The sequence below is a fragment of the Lampetra planeri genome, chromosome 77, assembly GCF_965212315.1.
Source record: "Lampetra planeri chromosome 77, kcLamPlan1.2.h2, whole genome shotgun sequence".
In the NCBI taxonomy this organism is placed as follows: domain Eukaryota; kingdom Metazoa; phylum Chordata; class Hyperoartia; order Petromyzontiformes; family Petromyzontidae; genus Lampetra; species Lampetra planeri.
In genome coordinates, this window is record NC_136182.1 from 2,725,768 (window position 1) to 2,746,175 (window position 20,408).

Here is a 20,408-nt window from a genome sequence, read left to right on the forward strand (position 1 = left end):
AGCTCCTTGACGAGGTGATGATGGTTCACTGAGCTCCTTGACGAGGTGACGATGGTTCACTGAGCTCCTTGACGAGGTGACGATGGTTTACTGCGCTCCTTGACGAGGTGACGATGGTTTACTGCGCTCCTTGACGAGGTGACGATGGTTCACTGAGCTCCTTGACGAGGTGATGATGGTTCACTGAGCTCCTTGACGAGGTGACGATGGTTCATTGAGCTCCTTGACGAGGTGACGATGGTTCACTGAGCTCCTTGACGAGGTGACGATGGTTTACTGCGCTCCTTCACGAGGTGACGATGGTTTACTGCGCTCCTTGACGAGGTGACGATGGTTCACTGAGCTCCTTGACGAGGTGACGATGGTTTACTGCGCTCCTTGACGAGGTGACGATGGTTTACTGCGCTCCTTGACGAGGTGACGATGGTTTACTGCGCTCCTTGACGAGGTGACGATGGTTCACTGAGCTCCTTGACGAGGTGACGATGGTTCACTGCGCTCCTTGACGAGGTGACGATGGTTTACTGTGCTCCTTGACGAGGTGACGATGGTTTACTGCGCTCCTTGACGAGGTGACGATGGTTCACTGAGCTCCTTGACGAGGTGACGATGGTTTACTGCGCTCCTTGACGAGGTGACGATGGTTCACTGAGCTCCTTGACGAGGTGACGATGGTTTACTGCGCTCCTTGACGAGGTGACGATGGTTTACTGCGCTCCTTGACGAGGTGACGATGGTTTATTGCGCTCCTTGACGAGGTGACGATGGTTTACTGCGCTCCTTGACGAGGTGACGATGGTTTACTGCGCTCCTTGACGAGGTGACGATGGTTCACTGAGCTCCTTGACGAGGTGACGATGGTTTACTGCGCTCCTTGACGAGGTGACGATGGTTTACTGCGCTCCTTGACGAGGTGACGATGGTTCACTGAGCTCCTTGACGAGGTGACGATGGTTCACTGCGCTCCTTGACGAGGTGACGATGGTTCACTGTGCTCCTTGACGAGGTGACGATGGTTCACTGTGCTCTTTGACGAGGTGACGATGGTTCACTGTGCTCCTTGACGAGGTGACGATGGTTCACTGAGCTCCTTGACGAGGTGACGATGGTTTACTGCGCTCCTTGACGAGGTGACGATGGTTCACTGAGCTCCTTGACGAGGTGACGATGGTTTACTGCGCTCCTTGACGAGGTGACGATGGTTCACTGTGCTCCTTGACGAGGTGACGATGGTTCACTGTGCTCTTTGACGAGGTGACGATGGTTCCTTGCGCTCTTTGACGAGGTGACGATGGTTCACTGAGCTCCTTGACGAGGTGACGATGGTTCACTGAGCTCTTTGACGAGGTGACGATGGTTTACTGTGCTCCTTGACGAGGTGACGATGGTTCCTTGCGCTCTTTGACGAGGTGACGATTGTTCACTGTGCTCCATGACGAGGTGACGATGGTTCACTGTGCTCCATGACGAGGTGACGATGGTTCACTGTGCTCCATGACGAGGTGACGATGGTTCCTTGCGCTCCTTGACGAGGTGACGATGGTTCACTGTGCTCCTTGACGAGGTGACGATGGTTCACTGAGCTCCTTGACGAGGTGACGATGGTTCACTGTGCTCCATGACGAGGTGACAATGGTTCACTGAGCTCCTTGACGAGGTGACGATGGTTCACTGTGCTCCATGACGAGGTGACAATGGTTCACTGAGCTCCTTGACGAGGTGACGATGGTTCACTGAGCTCCTTGACGAGGTGACGATGGTTCACTGAGCTCTTTGACGAGGTGACAATGGTTTACTGTGCTCCTTGACGAGGTGACGATGGTTCCTTGCGCTCCTTGACGAGGTGACGATTGTTTACTGTGCTCCATGACGAGGTGACGATGGTTCACTGCGCTCCTTGACGAGGTGATGATGGTTTACTGCGCTCCTTGACGAGGTGACGATGGTTTACTGTGCTCCTTGACGAGGTGACGATGGTTTACTGCGCTCCTTGACGAGGTGACGGTGGTTTACTGCGCTCCTTGACGAGGTGAGGATGGTTCACTGTGCTCCTTGACGAGGTGACGATGGTTTACTGCGCTCCTTGACGAGGTGACGATGGTTTACTGCGCTCCTTGACGAGGTGACGATGGTTTACTGTGCTCCTTGACGAGGTGACGATGGTTCACTGTGCTCCTTGACGAGGTGACGATGGTTTACTGCGCTCCTTGACGAGGTGACGATGGTTTACTGCACTCCTTGACGAGGTGACGATGGTTTACTGTGCTCCTTGACGAGGTGACGATGGTTCACTGAGCTCCTTGACGAGGTGACGATGGTTCACTGAGCTCCTTGACGAGGTGACGATGGTTCACTGAGCTCCTTGACGAGGTGACGATGGTTTACTGCGCTCCTTGACGAGGTGACGATGGTTCACTGAGCTCCTTGACGAGGTGACGATGGTTCACTGTGCTCCTTGACGAGGTGACGATGGTTTACTGCGCTCCTTGACGAGGTGACGATGGTTTACTGTGCTCCTTGACGAGGTGACGATGGTTCACTGTGCTCCTTGACGAGGTGACGATGGTTCACTGTGCTCCTTGACGAGGTGACGATGGTTTACTGCGCTCCTTGACGAGGTGACGATGGTTTACTGTGCTCCTTGACGAGGTGACGATGGTTCACTGTGCTCCTTGACGAGGTGACGATGGTTCACTGAGCTCCTTGACGAGGTGACGATGGTTCACTGAGCTCATTGACGAGGTGACGATGGTTCACTGTGCTCCTTGACGAGGTGACGATGGTTCACTGTGCTCATTGACGAGGTGACGATGGTTCACTGAGCTCTTTGACGAGGTGACGATGGTTTACTGCGCTCCTTGACGAGGTGACGATGGTTCACTGTGCTCCTTGACGAGGTGACGATGGTTTACTGCGCTCCTTGACGAGGTGACGATGGTTCACTGTGCTCCTTGACGAGGTGACGATGGTTCACTGAGATCCTTGACGAGGTGACGATGGTTCACTGAGATCCTTGACGAGGTAACGATGGTTCACTGAGCTCCTTGACGAGGTGACGATGGTAACTGAGCTCCTTGACGAGGTGACGATGGTTCACTGAGCTCCTTGACGAGGTAACGATGGTTCACTGAGCTCCTTGACGAGGTGACGATGGTTCACTGAGCTCCTTGACGAGGTGACGATGGTTCCCTGCGCTCCTTGACGAGGTGACGATGGTTCCCTGCGCTCCTTGACGAGGTGACGATGGTTCACTGAGCTCCTTGACGAGGTGACAATGGTTCACTGCTCCTTGACGAGGTGACGATGGTTCACTGCTCCTTGACGAGGTGACGATGGTTCCCTGCGCTCCTTGACGAGGTGACGATGGTTCACTGAGCTCCTTGACGAGGTGACAATGGTTCACTGCTCCTTGACGAGGTGACGATGGTTCCCTGCGCTCCTTGACGAGGTGACGATTGTTCACTGCGCTCCATGACGAGGTGACAATGGTTCACTGCTCCTTGACGAGGTGACAATGGTTTACTGTGCTCCTTGACGAGGTGACGATGGTTCACTGAGCTCCTTGACGAGGTGACGATGGTTCACTGAGCTCCTTGACGAGGTGACGATGGTTCACTGCTCCTTGACGAGGTGACGATTGTTCACTGTGCTCCATGACGAGGTGACAATGGTTCACTGTGCTCCTTGACGAGGTGACGATGGTTCACTGAGCTCCTTGACGAGGTGACGATGGTTCACTGTGCTCCTTGACGAGGTGACAAGGGTTCACTGCTCCTTGACTAGGTGACGATTGTTCACTGTGCTCCATGACGAGGTGACGATTGTTCACTGTGCTCCATGACGAGGTGACGATGGTTCACTGTGCTCCATGACGAGGTGACAATGGTTCACTGCTCCTTGACGAGGTGACGATTGTTCACTGCGCTCCTTGACGAGGTGACGATTGTTCACTGCGCTCCTTGACGAGGTGACGATTGTTCACTGCTCCTTGACGAGGTGACGATGGTGCACTGCGCTCCATGACGAGTTGACAATGGTTCACTGCTCCTTGACGAGGTGACGATGGTTCCCTGCGCTCCTTGACGAGGTGACGATTGTTCACTGCGCTCCATGACGAGGTGACGATGGTTCACTGCTCCTTGACGAGGTGACGATGGTTCACTGAGCTCCTTGACGAGGTGACGATGGTTCACTGAGCTCCTTGACGAGGTGACGATGGTTCACTGAGCTCCTTGACGAGGTGACGATGGTTCACTGAGCTCCTTGACGAGGTGACGATGGTTCACTGAGCTCCTTGACGAGGTGACGATGGTTCCCTGCGCTCCTTGACGAGGTGACGATGGTTCCCTGCGCTCCTTGACGAGGTGACGATGGTTCACTGAGCTCCTTGACGAGGTGACGATGGTTCCCTGCGCTCCTTGACGAGGTGACGATGGTTCACTGAGCTCCTTGACGAGGTGACGATGGTTCCCTGCGCTCCTTGACGAGGTGACGATGGTTCACTGAGCTCCTTGACGAGGTGACGATGGTTCCCTGCGCTCCTTGACGAGGTGACGATGGTTCCCTGCGCTCCTTGACGAGGTGACGATGGTTCACTGAGCTCCTTGACGAGGTGACGATTGTTCACTGAGCTCCTTGACGAGGTGACGATGGTTCACTGCTCCTTGACGAGGTGACGATGGTTCACTGAGCTCCTTGACGAGGTGACGATGGTTCACTGAGCTCCTTGACGAGGTGACGATGGTTCCCTGCGCTCCTTGACGAGGTGACGATGGTTCCCTGCGCTCCTTGACGAGGTGACGATGGTTCACTGCTCCTTGACGAGGTGACGATGGTTCACTGAGCTCCTTGACGAGGTGACGATGGTTCACTGAGCTCCTTGACGAGGTGACGATTGTTCACTGAGCTCCTTGACGAGGTGACGATGGTTCACTGCTCCTTGACGAGGTGACGATGGTTCACTGCGCTCCATGACGAGGTGACAATGGTTCACTGCTCCTTGACGAGGTGACGATTGTTCACTGCGCTCCATGACGAGGTGACAATGGTTCACTGCTCCTTGACGAGGTGACGATTGTTCACTGCGCTCCATGACGAGGTGACGATGGTTCACTGCTCCTTGACGAGGTGACGATGGTTCACTGCGCTCCATGACGAGGTGACGATGGTTCACTGCTCCTTGACGAGGTGACGATGGTTCACTGCGCTCCATGACGAGGTGACGATGGTTCACTGCTCCTTGACGAGGTGACGACGATTCCCTGCGCTCCTTGACGAGGTGACGATTGTTCACTGCGCTCCATGACGAGGTGACAATGGTTCACTGCTCCTTGACGAGGTGACGATGGTTCACTGAGCTCCTTGACGAGGTGACGATGTTTCACTGCTCCTTGACGAGGTGACGATGGTTCACTGAGATCCTTGACGAGGTGACGATGGTTCACTGAGCTCCTTGACGAGGTGACGATGGTTCACTGAGATCCTTGACGAGGTGACGATGGTTCACTGAGCTCCTTGACGAGGTGACGATGGTTCACTGAGATCCTTGACGAGGTGACGATGGTTTACTGTGCTCCTTGACGAGGTGACGATGGTTTACTGCGCTCCTTGACGAGGTGACGATGGTTCACTGTGCTCCTTGACGAGGTGACGATGGTTCACTGAGATCCTTGACGAGGTGACGATGGTTCACTGCGCTCCTTGACGAGGTGACGATGGTTTACTGCGCTCCTTGACGAGGTGACGATGGTTCACTGAGATCCTTGACGAGGTGACGATGGTTTACTGCGCTCCTTGACGAGGTGACGATGGTTTACTGCGCTCCTTGACGAGGTGACGATGGTTTACTGCGCTCCTTGACGAGGTGACGATGGTTCACTGAGCTCCTTGACGAGGTGACGATGGTTCACTGTGCTCCTTGACGAGGTGACGATGGTTCACTGAGATCCTTGACGAGGTGACGATGGTTTACTGAGCTCCTTGACGAGGTGACGATGGTTCACTGAGCTCCTTGACGAGGTGACGATGGTTCACTGCGCTCCTTGACGAGGTGACAATGGTTCACTGAGCTCCTTGACGAGGTGATGATGGTTCACTGAGCTCCTTGACGAGGTGACGATGGTTCACTGCGCTCCTTGACGAGGTGACGATGGTTCACTGAGCTCCTTGACGAGGTGACGATGGTTTACTGCGCTCCTTGACGAGGTGATGATGGTTTACTGCGCTCCTTGACGAGGTGACGATGGTTCACTGAGCTCCTTGACGAGGTGACGATGGTTCACTGAGCTCCTTGACGAGGTGATGATGGTTCACTGAGCTCCTTGACGAGGTGACGATGGTTCACTGCGCTCCTTGACGAGGTGACGATGGTTCACTGAGCTCCTTGACGAGGTGATGATGGTTCACTGAGCTCCTTGACGAGGTGATGATGGTTCACTGTGCTCCTTGACGAGGTGACGATGGTTCACTGCGCTCTTTGACGAGGTGACGATGGTTTACTGCGCTCCTTGACGAGGTGACGATGGTTTACTGCGCTCCTTGACGAGGTGACGATGGTTTACTGCGCTCCTTGACGAGGTGACGATGGTTCACTGCGCTCCTTGACGAGGTGACGATGGTTTACTGCGCTCCTTGACGAGGTGACGATGGTTTACTGCGCTCCTTGACGAGGTGACGATGGTTCACTGAGCTCCTTGACGAGGTGATGATGGTTTACTGCGCTCCTTGACGAGGTGATGATGGTTCACTGAGCTCCTTGACGAGGTGATGATGGTTCACTGAGCTCCTTGACGAGGTGATGATGGTTTACTGCGCTCCTTGACGAGGTGATGATGGTTCACTGAGCTCCTTGACGAGGTGATGATGGTTTACTGCGCTCCTTGACGAGGTGATGATGGTTCACTGAGCTCCTTGACGAGGTGATGATGGTTCACTGAGCTCCTTGACGAGGTGACGATGGTTCACTGAGCTCCTTGACGAGGTGACGATGGTTTACTGCGCTCCTTGACGAGGTGACGATGGTTTATTGCGCTCCTTGACGAGGTGACGATGGTTCACTGAGCTCCTTGACGAGGTGATGATGGTTCACTGAGCTCCTTGACGAGGTGACGATGGTTCATTGAGCTCCTTGACGAGGTGACGATGGTTCACTGAGCTCCTTGACGAGGTGACGATGGTTTACTGCGCTCCTTCACGAGGTGACGATGGTTTACTGCGCTCCTTGACGAGGTGACGATGGTTCACTGAGCTCCTTGACGAGGTGACGATGGTTTACTGCGCTCCTTGACGAGGTGACGATGGTTTACTGCGCTCCTTGACGAGGTGACGATGGTTTACTGCGCTCCTTGACGAGGTGACGATGGTTCACTGAGCTCCTTGACGAGGTGACGATGGTTTACTGTGCTCCTTGACGAGGTGACGATGGTTCACTGAGCTCCTTGACGAGGTGACGATGGTTCACTGCGCTCCTTGACGAGGTGACGATGGTTTACTGTGCTCCTTGACGAGGTGACGATGGTTTACTGCGCTCCTTGACGAGGTGACGATGGTTCACTGAGCTCCTTGACGAGGTGACGATGGTTTACTGCACTCCTTGACGAGGTGACGATGGTTCACTGAGCTCCTTGACGAGGTGACGATGGTTTACTGCGCTCCTTGACGAGGTGACGATGGTTTACTGCGCTCCTTGACGAGGTGACGATGGTTTACTGCGCTCCTTGACGAGGTGACGATGGTTTACTGCGCTCCTTGACGAGGTGACGATGGTTTACTGCGCTCCTTGACGAGGTGACGATGGTTGACTGAGCTCCTTGACGAGGTGACGATGGTTTACTGCGCTCCTTGACGAGGTGACGATGGTTTACTGCGCTCCTTGACGAGGTGACGATGGTTCACTGAGCTCCTTGACGAGGTGACGATGGTTCACTGCGCTCCTTGACGAGGCGACGATGGTTCACTGTGCTCCTTGACGAGGTGACGATGGTTCACTGTGCTCTTTGACGAGGTGACGATGGTTCACTGTGCTCCTTGACGAGGTGACGATGGTTCACTGAGCTCCTTGACGAGGTGACGATGGTTTACTGCGCTCCTTGACGAGGTGACGATGGTTCACTGAGCTCCTTGACGAGGTGACGATGGTTTACTGCGCTCCTTGACGAGGTGACGATGGTTCACTGAGCTCCTTGACGAGGTGACGATGGTTTACTGCGCTCCTTGACGAGGTGACGATGGTTCACTGTGCTCCTTGACGAGGTGATGATGGTTCACTGTGCTCTTTGACGAGGTGACGATGGTTTACTGCGCTCCTTGACGAGGTGACGATGGTTCACTGAGCTCCTTGACGAGGTGACGATGGTTCACTGTGCTCTTTGACGAGGTGACGATGGTTCACTGTGCTCCTTGACGAGGTGACGATGGTTCACTGTGCTCTTTGACGAGGTGACGATGGTTCACTGTGCTCCTTGACGAGGTGACGATGGTTCACTGTGCTCTTTGACGAGGTGACGATGGTTCACTGTGCTCTTTGACGAGGTGACGATGGTTCACTGTGCTCCTTGACGAGGTGACGATGGTTCACTGTGCTCTTTGACGAGGTGACGATGGTTCACTGTGCTCCTTGACGAGGTGACGATGGTTCACTGTGCTCCTTGACGAGGTGACGATGGTTCACTGTGCTCCTTGACGAGGTGACGATGGTTCACTGTGCTCTTTGACGAGGTGACGATGGTTTACTGCGCTCCTTGACGAGGTGACGATGGTTCACTGAGCTCCTTGACGAGGTGACGATGGTTCACTGAGCTCCTTGACGAGGTGACGATGGTTCACTGTGCTCCTTGACGAGGTGACGATTGTTCACTGTGCTCCTTGACGAGGTGACGATGGTTCACTGAGCTCCTTGACGAGGTGACGATGGTTCACTGTGCTCCTTGACGAGGTGACGATGGTTCACTGTGCTCCTTGACGAGGTGACGATGGTTTACTGAGCTCCTTGACGAGGTGACGATGGTTCACTGTGCTCCTTGACGAGGTGACGATGGTTTACTGCGCTCTTTGACGAGGTGACGATGGTTCACTGTGCTCCTTGACGAGGTGACGATGGTTCACTGTGCTCCTTGACGAGGTGACGATGGTTTACTGAGCTCTTTGACGAGGTGACGATGGTTCACTGTGCTCCTTGACGAGGTGACGATGGTTCACTGTGCTCCTTGACGAGGTGACGATGGTTTACTGCGCTCTTTGACGAGGTGACGATGGTTCACTGTGCTCCTTGACGAGGTGACGATGGTTCACTGTGCTCCTTGACGAGGTGACGATGGTTTACTGCGCTCTTTGACGAGGTGACGATGGTTCACTGTGCTCCTTGACGAGGTGACGATGGTTTACTGAGCTCTTTGACGAGGTGACGATGGTTCACTGTGCTCCTTGACGAGGTGACGATGGTTTACTGAGCTCTTTGACGAGGTGACGATGGTTCACTGAGCTCCTTGACGAGGTGACGATGGTTTACTGAGCTCTTTGACGAGGTGACGATGGTTTACTGTGCTCCTTGACGAGGTGACGATGGTTTACTGAGCTCTTTGACGAGGTGACGATGGTTCACTGTGCTCCTTGACGAGGTGACGATGGTTTACTGAGCTCCTAGACGAGGTGACGATGGTTCACTGTGCTCCTTGACGAGGTGACGATGGTTTACTGAGCTCTTTGACGAGGTGACGATGGTTTACTGTGCTCCTAGACGAGGTGACGATGGTTCACTGTGCTCCATGACGAGGTGACGATGGTTTGCTGTGCTCCATGACGAGGTGACGATGGTTCACTGCGCTTCTTGACGAGGTGAAGATGGTTTACTGTGCTCCATGACGAGGTGACGATGGTTCACTGCTCCTTGACGAGGTGACGATGGTTCACTGCGCTTCTTGACGAGGTGAAGATGGTTTACTGAGCTCATTGATGAGGTGACGATGGTTCACTGAGCTCATTGATGAGGTGAAGATGGTTTACTGAGCTCATTGATGAGGTGACGATGGTTCACTGAGTTCATTGATGAGGTGAAGATGGTTCACTGAGCTCCTTGACGAGGTGACGATGGTTCACTGAGCTCCTTGATGAGGTGACGATGGTTTACTGCGCTCCTTGATGAGGTGACGATGGTTCACTGCTCCTTGACGAGGTGACGATGGTTCACTGAGCTCCTTGATGAGGTGACGATGGTTTACTGTGCTCCATGACGAGGTGACGATGGTTCACTGCTCCTTGACGAGGTGACGATGGTTCACTGCGCTTCTTGACGAGGTGAAGATGGTTTACTGAGCTCATTGACGAGGTGACGATGGTTCACTGAGCTCATTGATGAGGTGAAGATGGTTTACTGAGCTCATTGATGAGGTGACGATGGTTCACTGAGTTCATTGATGAGGTGAAGATGGTTCACTGAGCTCCTTGACGAGGTGACGATGGTTCACTGAGCTCCTTGATGAGGTGACGATGGTTCTTGACGAGGTGGCGATGGTTCACTGCGCTCCTTGACGAGGTGACGATGGTTTACTGCGCTCCTTGATGAGGTGACGATGGTTCTTGACGAGGTGGCGATGGTTCACTGCGCTCCTTGACGAGGTGACGATGGTTTACTGCGCTCCTTGATGAGGTGACGATGGTTCTTGACGAGGTGGCGATGGTTCACTGCGCTCCTTGACGAGGTGACGATGGTTCACTGAGCTCCTTGACGAGGTGACGATGGTTCACTGAGCTCCTTGATGAGGTGACGATGGTTTACTGCGCTCCTTGATGAGGTGACGATGGTTCTTGACGAGGTGGCGATGGTTCTCTGCGCTCCTTGACGAGGTGACGATGGTTTACTGCGCTCCTTGATGAGGTGACGATGGTTCTTGACGCGGTGGCGATGGTTTACTGCGCTCCTTGACGGTGCCATTAACAGGTGATCAGCAGCAGCAGGCTTGGTGGAGTTGGAGTGACTCAACAACAGTCTCACCGTGAGTATCCACCTGTACATATCCACTTGTACACATCCACCTGTACACATACACCTATACACATACACCTGTACACATCTACCTGTGTAGTGTACTTGGAGGCAACACATTTATTAACACAACGGGTAACTCCAACAGGATAAGAGCATCGGGTGGTGACCACCACGGCTAACTAAACTGACACTCGGAGACAATTCTATAGTAGGGCCAGGACAGTTAACTGGCTGCCTGGTCCACGTGTGAAGACCGAGGACCGAGGATTGAGGATGGCGACTTCATTTCCATAGTTGAACGCCGATCCCTCTCCCCCCCTCGTCCGGTCACGTGCCCTCCCGGGTTCACCTCTCAGTCACGTCCTGACGCGGACCCCCTTCTCAGCGACACCCGGGCTCCGACCTCACAGTACCACCACTCACCATCAATAAATAACCAAAGACCACGCAATAATAACAATATATATATATAAAATGTATAGTCACTGAGAAAGGGGCGGGGGAATTGAGAGAGATGGAGGAGAGAGAGGACAACAACAACACAATAAAAAACGTTGACAATGTTCAGCACCCCAGCTACCCCCCCCCCCACCTCAAAGCACGTCCCCGCCCAGTGTGTGTGACAGCACCCCTGAGCACGAGAAGGGCCAGGTTCAGCCAATGACCCAATCGACTCAGGAGTGCGACAAGCAGCAAAACGACGCGGGGATAATGGAGGGTGGAGCGGAGTTACTTGAATCGGGCAGTCCTCGAATGATTCCTTGTAGCTGGGCCCCCAGGTGAGGTGGGCCTGGGCTCCCTGGGGGACCCGGGGGGAATTAGAAAATGGCCTAACGGGCGCGGCCCCTTCTGAGAAAACACAATTTTCGGCGGAGAATGGATGTCTGACGGGCGTTTCGCTCCATGCTGAACGTCCGTGGTTGACTCATCCGGCGACGGCAAGGATGTCAGATGCTTCGGTTCTGTGGGTAGCACAGAATTCCCCTGAGGAACGACCTCAGCAGACGCCTTCCCCAGCTCGTTGGGCACACCGGACACTCGGCCCTTGGGTAATGGAGATTGAGGGGGCACACTTGGCTGAACAAAGTCGCGACGGGTGAACAAACCAGGACCATCGGCCAAACTGAATTTTCACACATTGAGGCCTTTCGGCCTGTTTCACGTCGACTAGACTTGTACAATTTTGGGGAAGTACCCACCGGTACTTGAGGACAGGGCAGCCAAGCCTTGTCACCCGGAGCCCATGTCCTGCCCGACACGCCAAGTCCCTTCAACCTTTCGTTGGCCGACTGCGGTAAGGCAGAATTATGCCTGGAAGCATCGCGTGCCTCCGCTACCCGCTGAAGGGTAAGCTGCATGTGCTCGGACATTTTGACCTTAGACTTACTCGGCCCCGGCTTAAGTTGGACGTCGATTGGCGGGTCTTGCTCTCTGCCGTACATTAAAAAGAATGGCAAGAACCCAGTAGACGCATGAGCGGCCTTTCTGTAGGCTGCGAGCACCTGGGGACATGTAAATCCCAATCGCCCTGCAGGTCAGGATCTTGTGTAGACGCTCTACCATCCCGTCGGTCCGGGGGTGGTAGGGCAATGTACGGTGCCCAACAGGTCACGCACTTCCTTTAGTAACTTCAAAGAAAAATGGTTGCATACTGTTAGGTTTTTTCGGTAAAGTCATGTAGGTAAAAATTTTTTTAATTAAAAGTTAATAAAAGTAATAATGGAAATAAAATAAAATAATAAATCACGACGTTTCGGAGGCAACACAAGTCTCCGTCATCAGGTGGGACCGTCACAGCTAAAATTACTGCATCAAGTGAGGAAAATTCCAAAAGACCAGCCCTTAAATACAAGTTAAGGGGGGAGGAGCTTATCTGAATGTGGTAACCAGGGAATGGAACGTGGGGGTGGTGGGCGGGGCTACAAGAGAAATTGGTCAACGTCGTCATGTGCAAGAAAACAATCGGTGTACCTCGACCTAAACCGATGTTGGTTGAGAATCCAAATACAAAAAGCAGTACTGTTACACGCTGGGGATGCCAACACTCGGTAAAATAGAAAAGTACCTGTCAAATAAGATGGTACAAATGTGTAGTTAAATCTTTTTTACATGGTTAATAACATCTTTCCAATGATTACTCAGTTTGTACCCATCATCACGGTTGAAGTTATGTCTATGTTTGTATATTGAAGCCGTGACTTGCCTGGGGACCTTGCGGACATGAGGGCAGCTAAGGAGAAGACAACGGCGATGGCGGTCTGGCGTATCATCCCCGTACAGCGTGGAATCTAAGAGAGATGTGTCCCGGCAGGCCGCAATGGTAGCAGATGACTTAACCGCTCTCTGGACAAGGGAAGGTCCTCCTCTCTGGGCCGCGCCTCCCTTGTTGTTCTGTGTCGCCTGCTTGCCAGCTCCTGTCGTTCACCGAAGCGCAGGACTGCGCGGGCTCGGTGTCCTCGAACGCGTCCAGCATCCCTATAGGAGCAGTTCACGCCAGCATCCCAGCACGTCATTTCTGGTGGAGGTGCGCCTGGTTGCACCGCACGATTCGCAGAGACGACAGGTCGTCCTCTTCTGTCGCCGGCAAGACAACGTCAAGCTCCTGTGCCAGTGCAAGAAGACGTTCATGCACCAACAATTCGACCCCTGCTTGGTCCATCTTGGGGTAAGCTGCCTGCTCCAACGACAATAGGGTGCTGCAGAAAGCGAGGGGCGTCTCGGCATCCCCCCGCTTCTGCACAACAAATCTGTGTGGGAAGGTCGACAGCGGATCGTAAATAGCCGCCATTTCAGCGAAGGTTCACGGCAGTGTGTCCCTTGCAGCCGGTGGAATGGCATAGAATGCCGCCAAGGAATCATCGTCAAGAACCGTGGGAAGCGCTCGAAGCGCCTACACCTCAGACCAGCCTGCCAGAGCGCAGTTGGCAATGAAACGCCCCCGAAAAGCCACCCAGTCGCTGCCGGTGGCCGTGAATTCTCGGACAAACGGCAGCTGTTGTTTGCGTGACGGAAGTTCCAGCAGCAGCGTTGGCGGTCTTTCAAGTGTGGCGGGCTCTCTGTCCCGCCCGAACCGCAAAATGGCGGACGTGCACGCGAGCTGTGCACTCGCAGTTCCCCCCGCGGGCGGGAAAATGGCGGCCGCGCTCTCGGACTGCATGGCTGCAGTTTCCCGCGTGCGAGTAACAGTGGCCATGCGTCCGGGAAACAGCGGCGACGGAGTTGTCTCCCTGCAGCTCCGATGCTCTGACCTCCCCCACCAGATCTTCTTGATCTAACTCCGTGACCAGCGCTACCATGGCTTGTAAAAGCTCTGCGAGGCGCGTGCGTCACGTCCGATGCTCTCTCCCTGGCAGTGACGAAGCTGCGGCGCCACACTCTCCTTGCTGCTCGGCCGGCTGCTTCGTCTCGTTAGCCTTGTCCGGAGCAACCATCGTCAGGGCAGTCTTGGGAATGATCCCCTCGTCATCCGAAGAAGTATAGGGTTCACCTCTCTGTTACGTCCTGACGCGACCACCTTCTCGGCGACACCGGAGCTCCACCCTTATAGTGTACCACCCCTCACACGGCACTATCTCTCCACCGCGGTGCCCCCCTTGAGGCCACCACACCTGTATACAGCTACCTGCATGCATATACCTGTATACGACTACGTGTACACAAATAACCAGTGTCATTTCTCCCTCATCTCAGTCTTATTTATCTCTCATCTCTGCCTTCATTCTTCCCTTACCTTTCACTCATATCTCGTTTACCTCTCCATTATCTCTCATCTATCCTACATGTCTCCCTCATCTCTCCCTTATCTCTCCCTGATCTCTCCCTTATTTCTCCCTCATCGCTCCCTTATGTGTTCCTTAATTATCCCTTATCTTTCTCCTCTCTCACAGCTACCGATAGCAGAGACCAGGAGATGAAGAGGGTTGCCTGGAAGCAACCGTCCACAAAGTGCTCCGTCAAGGTCACGGACTTCTCTTCCTCCGATTGGCACACCCTGACCAGCGACGTGTGAGCGGCCAGGGAGGTAGATATGGTGGCGGCGATGAGGGTGAAATCGGGAGGAATACGGTGATTACTGAACCATCATCATCGTCGTCAACAGCCAGGCGCAATCGACTGCTGGATGAAAGTACGAATAGGAAGGCCTGTCAATGTGATAATCCGCCCAGTATCTCTGCACGTGATTTGACCCTCCTCCCCCTACCTCCTCCCTCTACCTCCCCCCACCTTTCCCCTTCTCCACCCACCTCTCCCCTCTTCCGCCTCCTAACCCTTCCTCCCCCCTCCTCCTCCTCCCTCGTCCTCCGTCTTAATCGTCGTGTCTCCTATCCAACCCATAACGGTCTTTCCCCAATATTCCCCACAGGCCACAGCTTCTGGTGTTTGCATTTTCCAAATCTTGAACACTGCATTGTGGTTTCTGCAGGGCATCTCAGGAGATTATCCATAGTTTGCTCTCTCCTGGCAAGCACATTGGTTGGTTTTGATTTCACGAGGGAGTTGCATCTGCCAAAACCCACTCTCAGAGAAGAGCAGTGATGGCACTGCTGCTTCTACTGCTGTTACTGCTGCTGTGTCCGCAGTGGTTTGACGTTTCGGGAAACAACCCTTTTTAATAGTCGCTGACACGGGTTACTCACGCACCCACTTGCTGACTCACTCTGTCACTGACCCACACACTTACTCGGTGACTAACTTGGTCACTCATACACCCACTGATTCACTCGGTTCACTCTGACACTCACCCACTGGTTCACTTACTCACACACTCACTCAATCACTCACAAACTGATTAACTAACTTACACACTCACTCGGTCACTCACTCTCACACTGATTCACTCACACACTCACCCAATCACACATTCATTCACTCATGCAACTAGAACTAACTCTGCGCGTTCAGTGTCAGCATCAACACCGTGTGTGTGTAGCCTTATCGGTGCCATTAAGGGCCATAGCACAAAACGTTGCCTATATAATACATGTATATTTTTTTCATATCACCCACGCACACGCACGCACGTGCAGTGTGGAGTTATTGGCACGATAAGTTCCTGTTAACCACTCTTACATAGTACATTGCGCAGTGAAGTCAGTCTCTCGGCCAATCTCGGCATGTGAATACGGTATTTTTATACACAGTAGACTCCCGATTATCCATGCGTGTTTAACACCTTTGTGGATTAACTGCACACCAGAGATTTTAACGTAAATTTATAACTCGTGGATTTTCCCTCAAGCCCAAAATAAAAATATAAACACAGTTATGAAACGTTTTTATTCTTGGAAATGTTTATTACAAGTCACACGGTGTTTAAACTGAACAAATATGTTGCTTCGGTTACTCCAAAATCCACGTCATCGTCTCTACAGTACAATAGTTGCAATATCTTTACAACAGTGGGTGGCAGGGTTTGATTGATGTTAATTGGCATGGCTCTGCTATCATCCACTTCGTGAGAAGAGTCTTCTGTTGAAGTGAGTTTTTGTATAGACTTTTAAAATAAAACAATATCAATACGTTCTTTACTACAAATTTTAGTTTAGTTAACTAACGAACTACATTTTCTCAACTCAATCACCTATAATAGTGGTTTATGGTATAGAGATCCGCAGAAAATGGACATTTTTGGATTATCTGATTTTGAATTATCCGCGGCAGTCTTCCCTGTCATTAGAGCGGATAATCGAGAGTCTCCATTTATGATATAAAACCATTTTATATACGTCATTAAAGAACACAGAATACAGTGGGAATCTCTAAAAAGTGGGGGGAAGGAAACAACAGGTAATGTACAACAAGCCAGGTGTAATGCACCCTCAACATGAGTTTAAATGATTGATGGCATCCGGAGTCGCTGCCCTTCTACGGTGGGGATAATGATCAGGAGCAGAACATGGTGACCACTCATTACACAAACACAAAGTGCTTGCCATAAATGAACCATTTGTGGCAATCACGTCAAAGGAAGTAAAACTCCATCACGCAAACTCCGGTCATCCTCGTAGCAACAGCAGCAGTGATGGCAGGTTTTGGCTGGCCATTGAACATAGACAGTCACCTCATCATGTGGTGCTATCGGATGCGCTTCTGCGGTTGTCTGGAACACTCTTTCGTCTGATAATTAGGAAGCCACTGGAGCTATGCAATCGTTAGATCATCATTTAGATTGAAAACGCATTACTTTAGAACTGCTTGTATTTAGTTTGTTGTCCTTGCCCCGCACCTCCAATTAACACGGTTGGCTACTTACAGTGCGAAAGAAGTTCCACCTACATGTAAGTGTAATAATTCTCCGGAGACGGATTCGGAATCGGTCCTCTTTATTTTCACTTCACGGTACACTTGTTCCCACACGCTCCGTTGCTGGCAGACAACGTAGCGGCAGCGGACTCCCACCAGCTCCCACCGCGCACGTGGCACCCGGAGCCCCGTTCGCGCGTGGCTCTCGCCCCCGTTCAGTTCCCAGTCTCCTCTCGATCCTTCCACTCTCTCCCTCTTAATCCCTTCGTCACGTGGTCCTCCCAGCCAATCCTCCATGGGCAATCTCGACCGTTCTCGATGGTTCCCTGTCAATCCCGGGACCACGCCTCTTACCCGGATCCCCATTGGCTGGGGCCCCAAATAGCTGGGCCAATCACTCCTGATGACATGCCGTGATCACGCCGGCCCCACGCTCCCTATCTCGACCCTTATTGGCTACAAGCAGGACCGGCAAGCCAATCCCCCACGTGAACCCACCATAGCTGTTATTACATCACCCCCCCCCCCCCCCGGTGAAAAAAATAGCCGTCTCGGCTGGGAAAGGGTGATAAACCAATTCCGAAACATATTATTAGGGCACCAAGGTGCGTTTAACGATATGAGGGTGAACCGGCGTCCCTGCGCCTACAACATTTAAAAAAAATCACCCATACAACAAAATCACGACATACATTAGGGCGCCCCTGCAGCGCAGTAACAACAGGGAATTAAACGAACGATCAAACGTTAACGAAACGGGAGAGATTTCGACCGCGTACGTGACGCGGGACCCCCTCCGCTTCCAGCGCCTGATCCCCTTGCTTCCGGATGGACAGGAGGTGGTAGGCTTGAAGAAGAAGTAGGTTGTGGATGCTTGGTCACGTCCAGGTCAGGTCTCATTGGAGGGGGGGCGGCTGGGGCCACCTCAGCCCTCAGAACCTGTTCATCTGTAGGAGGCACAACACAGTCCCCCTTTGGATCAATGGGTGTGGCAATCGGCGTGGTCGGCTCGACGGAACCCGGCAGGTCAACTAATGGGGATGAAGGGCCGACACGCGCGTCAACATAGGGTTTAAGCCGTGAGGAGTGGACATACCACCGCCGATTTTCATACTGAACACGGATACTCTGCAAGTTCCGAACATCTATTAGTGTTACAGGCCCTCGCCACGGCCTGTGCAGTTTGGGGGATGTGCCCGCCGGTACCTGGGGGCAGTGGAGCCACGCCCGGTCCCCCACTGACCAAGACATGTGAGTATGCGATCGACGCGCATAACGTTCGTTCCTTGCCTGAGCACGGGCTGTCGCACACCGGGCAGCCTCTCGCGCCTCCGTCACTCGTTCAAGCGAGTCACGCACGTGGTCAGGCAAGGAACGGGACGGTCGTTTGCTTGGCTCACCCAATTGCACGTCGATTGGTGGAACATTTTCACGGCCATACATCAAAAAGAATGGTGAGTATCCCGTGGATGTGTGTGGAACCATGCGGTAAGCCGCTAAGACGCCTGGTATGTGCAGGTCCCAATCGGTTTGCTTTTCACTGACCGTGTGACAAAGCATAGCCGAGAGGGTGCGGTTGAATCGTTCCACCATACCATCTGTTTGTGGGTGGTAAGGAGAAGTGCGAATTTTCTTCGTACCCAACGCGTCACAAACTTCCTTAAGCAATTTGGAAGAGAAATTCCGCCCCTGATCTGTGAGCAGCCTTTCAGGTGCCCCCTTGTCCATGACATACCCGTTCAAGAAAGCGTCGGTAATGGATGCTGCCGTCTGGTCGGGTAGGGGCCAGGCCATCGGCCATCGAGAAAAATATTCCACCCCGACGAGAAGGTATTTATTGCCCCTCGCCGACGGGGGAAACGGGCCCAGAATATCGAGAGCGACCAATTCGTTAATGCGGGACACCTCAATGGAACGTAACGGTGGTACATAGGGGTTCCGAGGCGGCTTCCTCTTTGCACAGTCCTGGCATGAGCGAATAAAGTCATTGACGTCCGCCGTCATACCGGCCCAAAAGAAATCCTTCTGCAGTGCGGCCAAAGTCTTTTGGACGCCGAGGTGCATCAATTTATCAGCGTGCAAAGCACGAAGCAGGTCGTAGCGAAGCGAAGTAGGCACCACCAAGCGTGGTCGGTCGGACAACCCGTCAGTACACATTAACAATCCCGACTTGCCTCGGAACATCTGCCATTTCCAACCCGCCAATCGAGATTTTTGTTTCCCTATCAATTTCCGTAGTGGAGACAGCGAGGCATCAGCCTCCTGCTCACGTAGCCAGACCGCGTGTGGTAACCGTAAGATATCATCCGTGTCCACCGACCCTTGCTGGTCGTCCTCCTTCGCTTCCGCCCCTGCATCCTCATCCGCTATCGCCCCCATAACCGTACAAGGCGGAGCGGCCGGTGCCGCACAGCGGTGCGTGCCCGTCAGGCAAGTGCACGGAGGAAGGGGCAGCAGCCTTGAGAGCGCGTCAGCGTTTGCGTGACGAGCCCCCTTTCTGTATGTAATATCAAAGGAAAATTCTTGTAACGATTCCAGCCACCTGGCCAATTGGCCAGACGGTTGATCTAATTTCAAGGAGTATTGTAAAGCCGCATGATCTGAGCGAACTAGGAATTTCCGTCCATACAGGTACGGCCGGTACAAACGGACAAAGTGAACAATTGCCAAAAGTTCCCGTCTTGTCACACAATAGCGTGTTTCCGCAGGGGACAAAACCCGGCTGCCGTACGCCACTACTCGCTCTACCCCGTCCTTACGTTGCGACAAAACGGCCCCAATGCCGATATCACTAGCGTCCGTATCGAGGATGAACGGCTGTGAGAAATCTGGGTAATCCAGCGTTGGCGCCGTGGCGAGGTGGTTCCGAAGTGCCATAAAAGATTTTTCCTCTTCCGCTCCCCATTTAAACCTTTGATTTTTGCCAGTCAGAACGTGTAATGGCTTTGCCAACGTCGCAACATTTTTAACGAAGCGACGATAATAGGAAGCAAACCCAATAAACCGCCGAACATCTCCCACCGAAGTGGGTGTGGGCCACTCTCGTACACATTTCGTTTTCAGAGGGTCAGTGGATACGCCGTCCGAACTGACGATATGACCCAAGTAGCGGACAGAGTGTTGCAGAAGGTGGCATTTTTTAGGTTTAAATTTAAGGTCAGCCGTACGCATTCTTTGAAAAAAC

The 20,408-nt window shown here is 53.0% G+C and overlaps 1 protein-coding gene across 2 annotated transcripts in view; it reads left to right on the forward strand.

The window, feature by feature from the left end:
* The window catches only part of LOC144738121 (adhesion G protein-coupled receptor F5-like), a 73,901-nt gene extending 57,196 nt beyond the window's left edge, over positions 1-16,705 (forward strand). For both annotated transcript variants that reach the window (XM_078621042.1, XM_078621041.1), the window contains exons 13-14: positions 10,934-10,988; positions 14,869-16,705. In XM_078621042.1, the coding sequence (XP_078477168.1) occupies positions 10,934-10,988; positions 14,869-14,990 (177 nt within the window). In that variant the 3' untranslated portion in view covers positions 14,991-16,705. The remainder of the gene's footprint in view (positions 1-10,933; positions 10,989-14,868) is intronic.
* Positions 16,706-20,408: the final 3,703 nt, after the last annotated feature.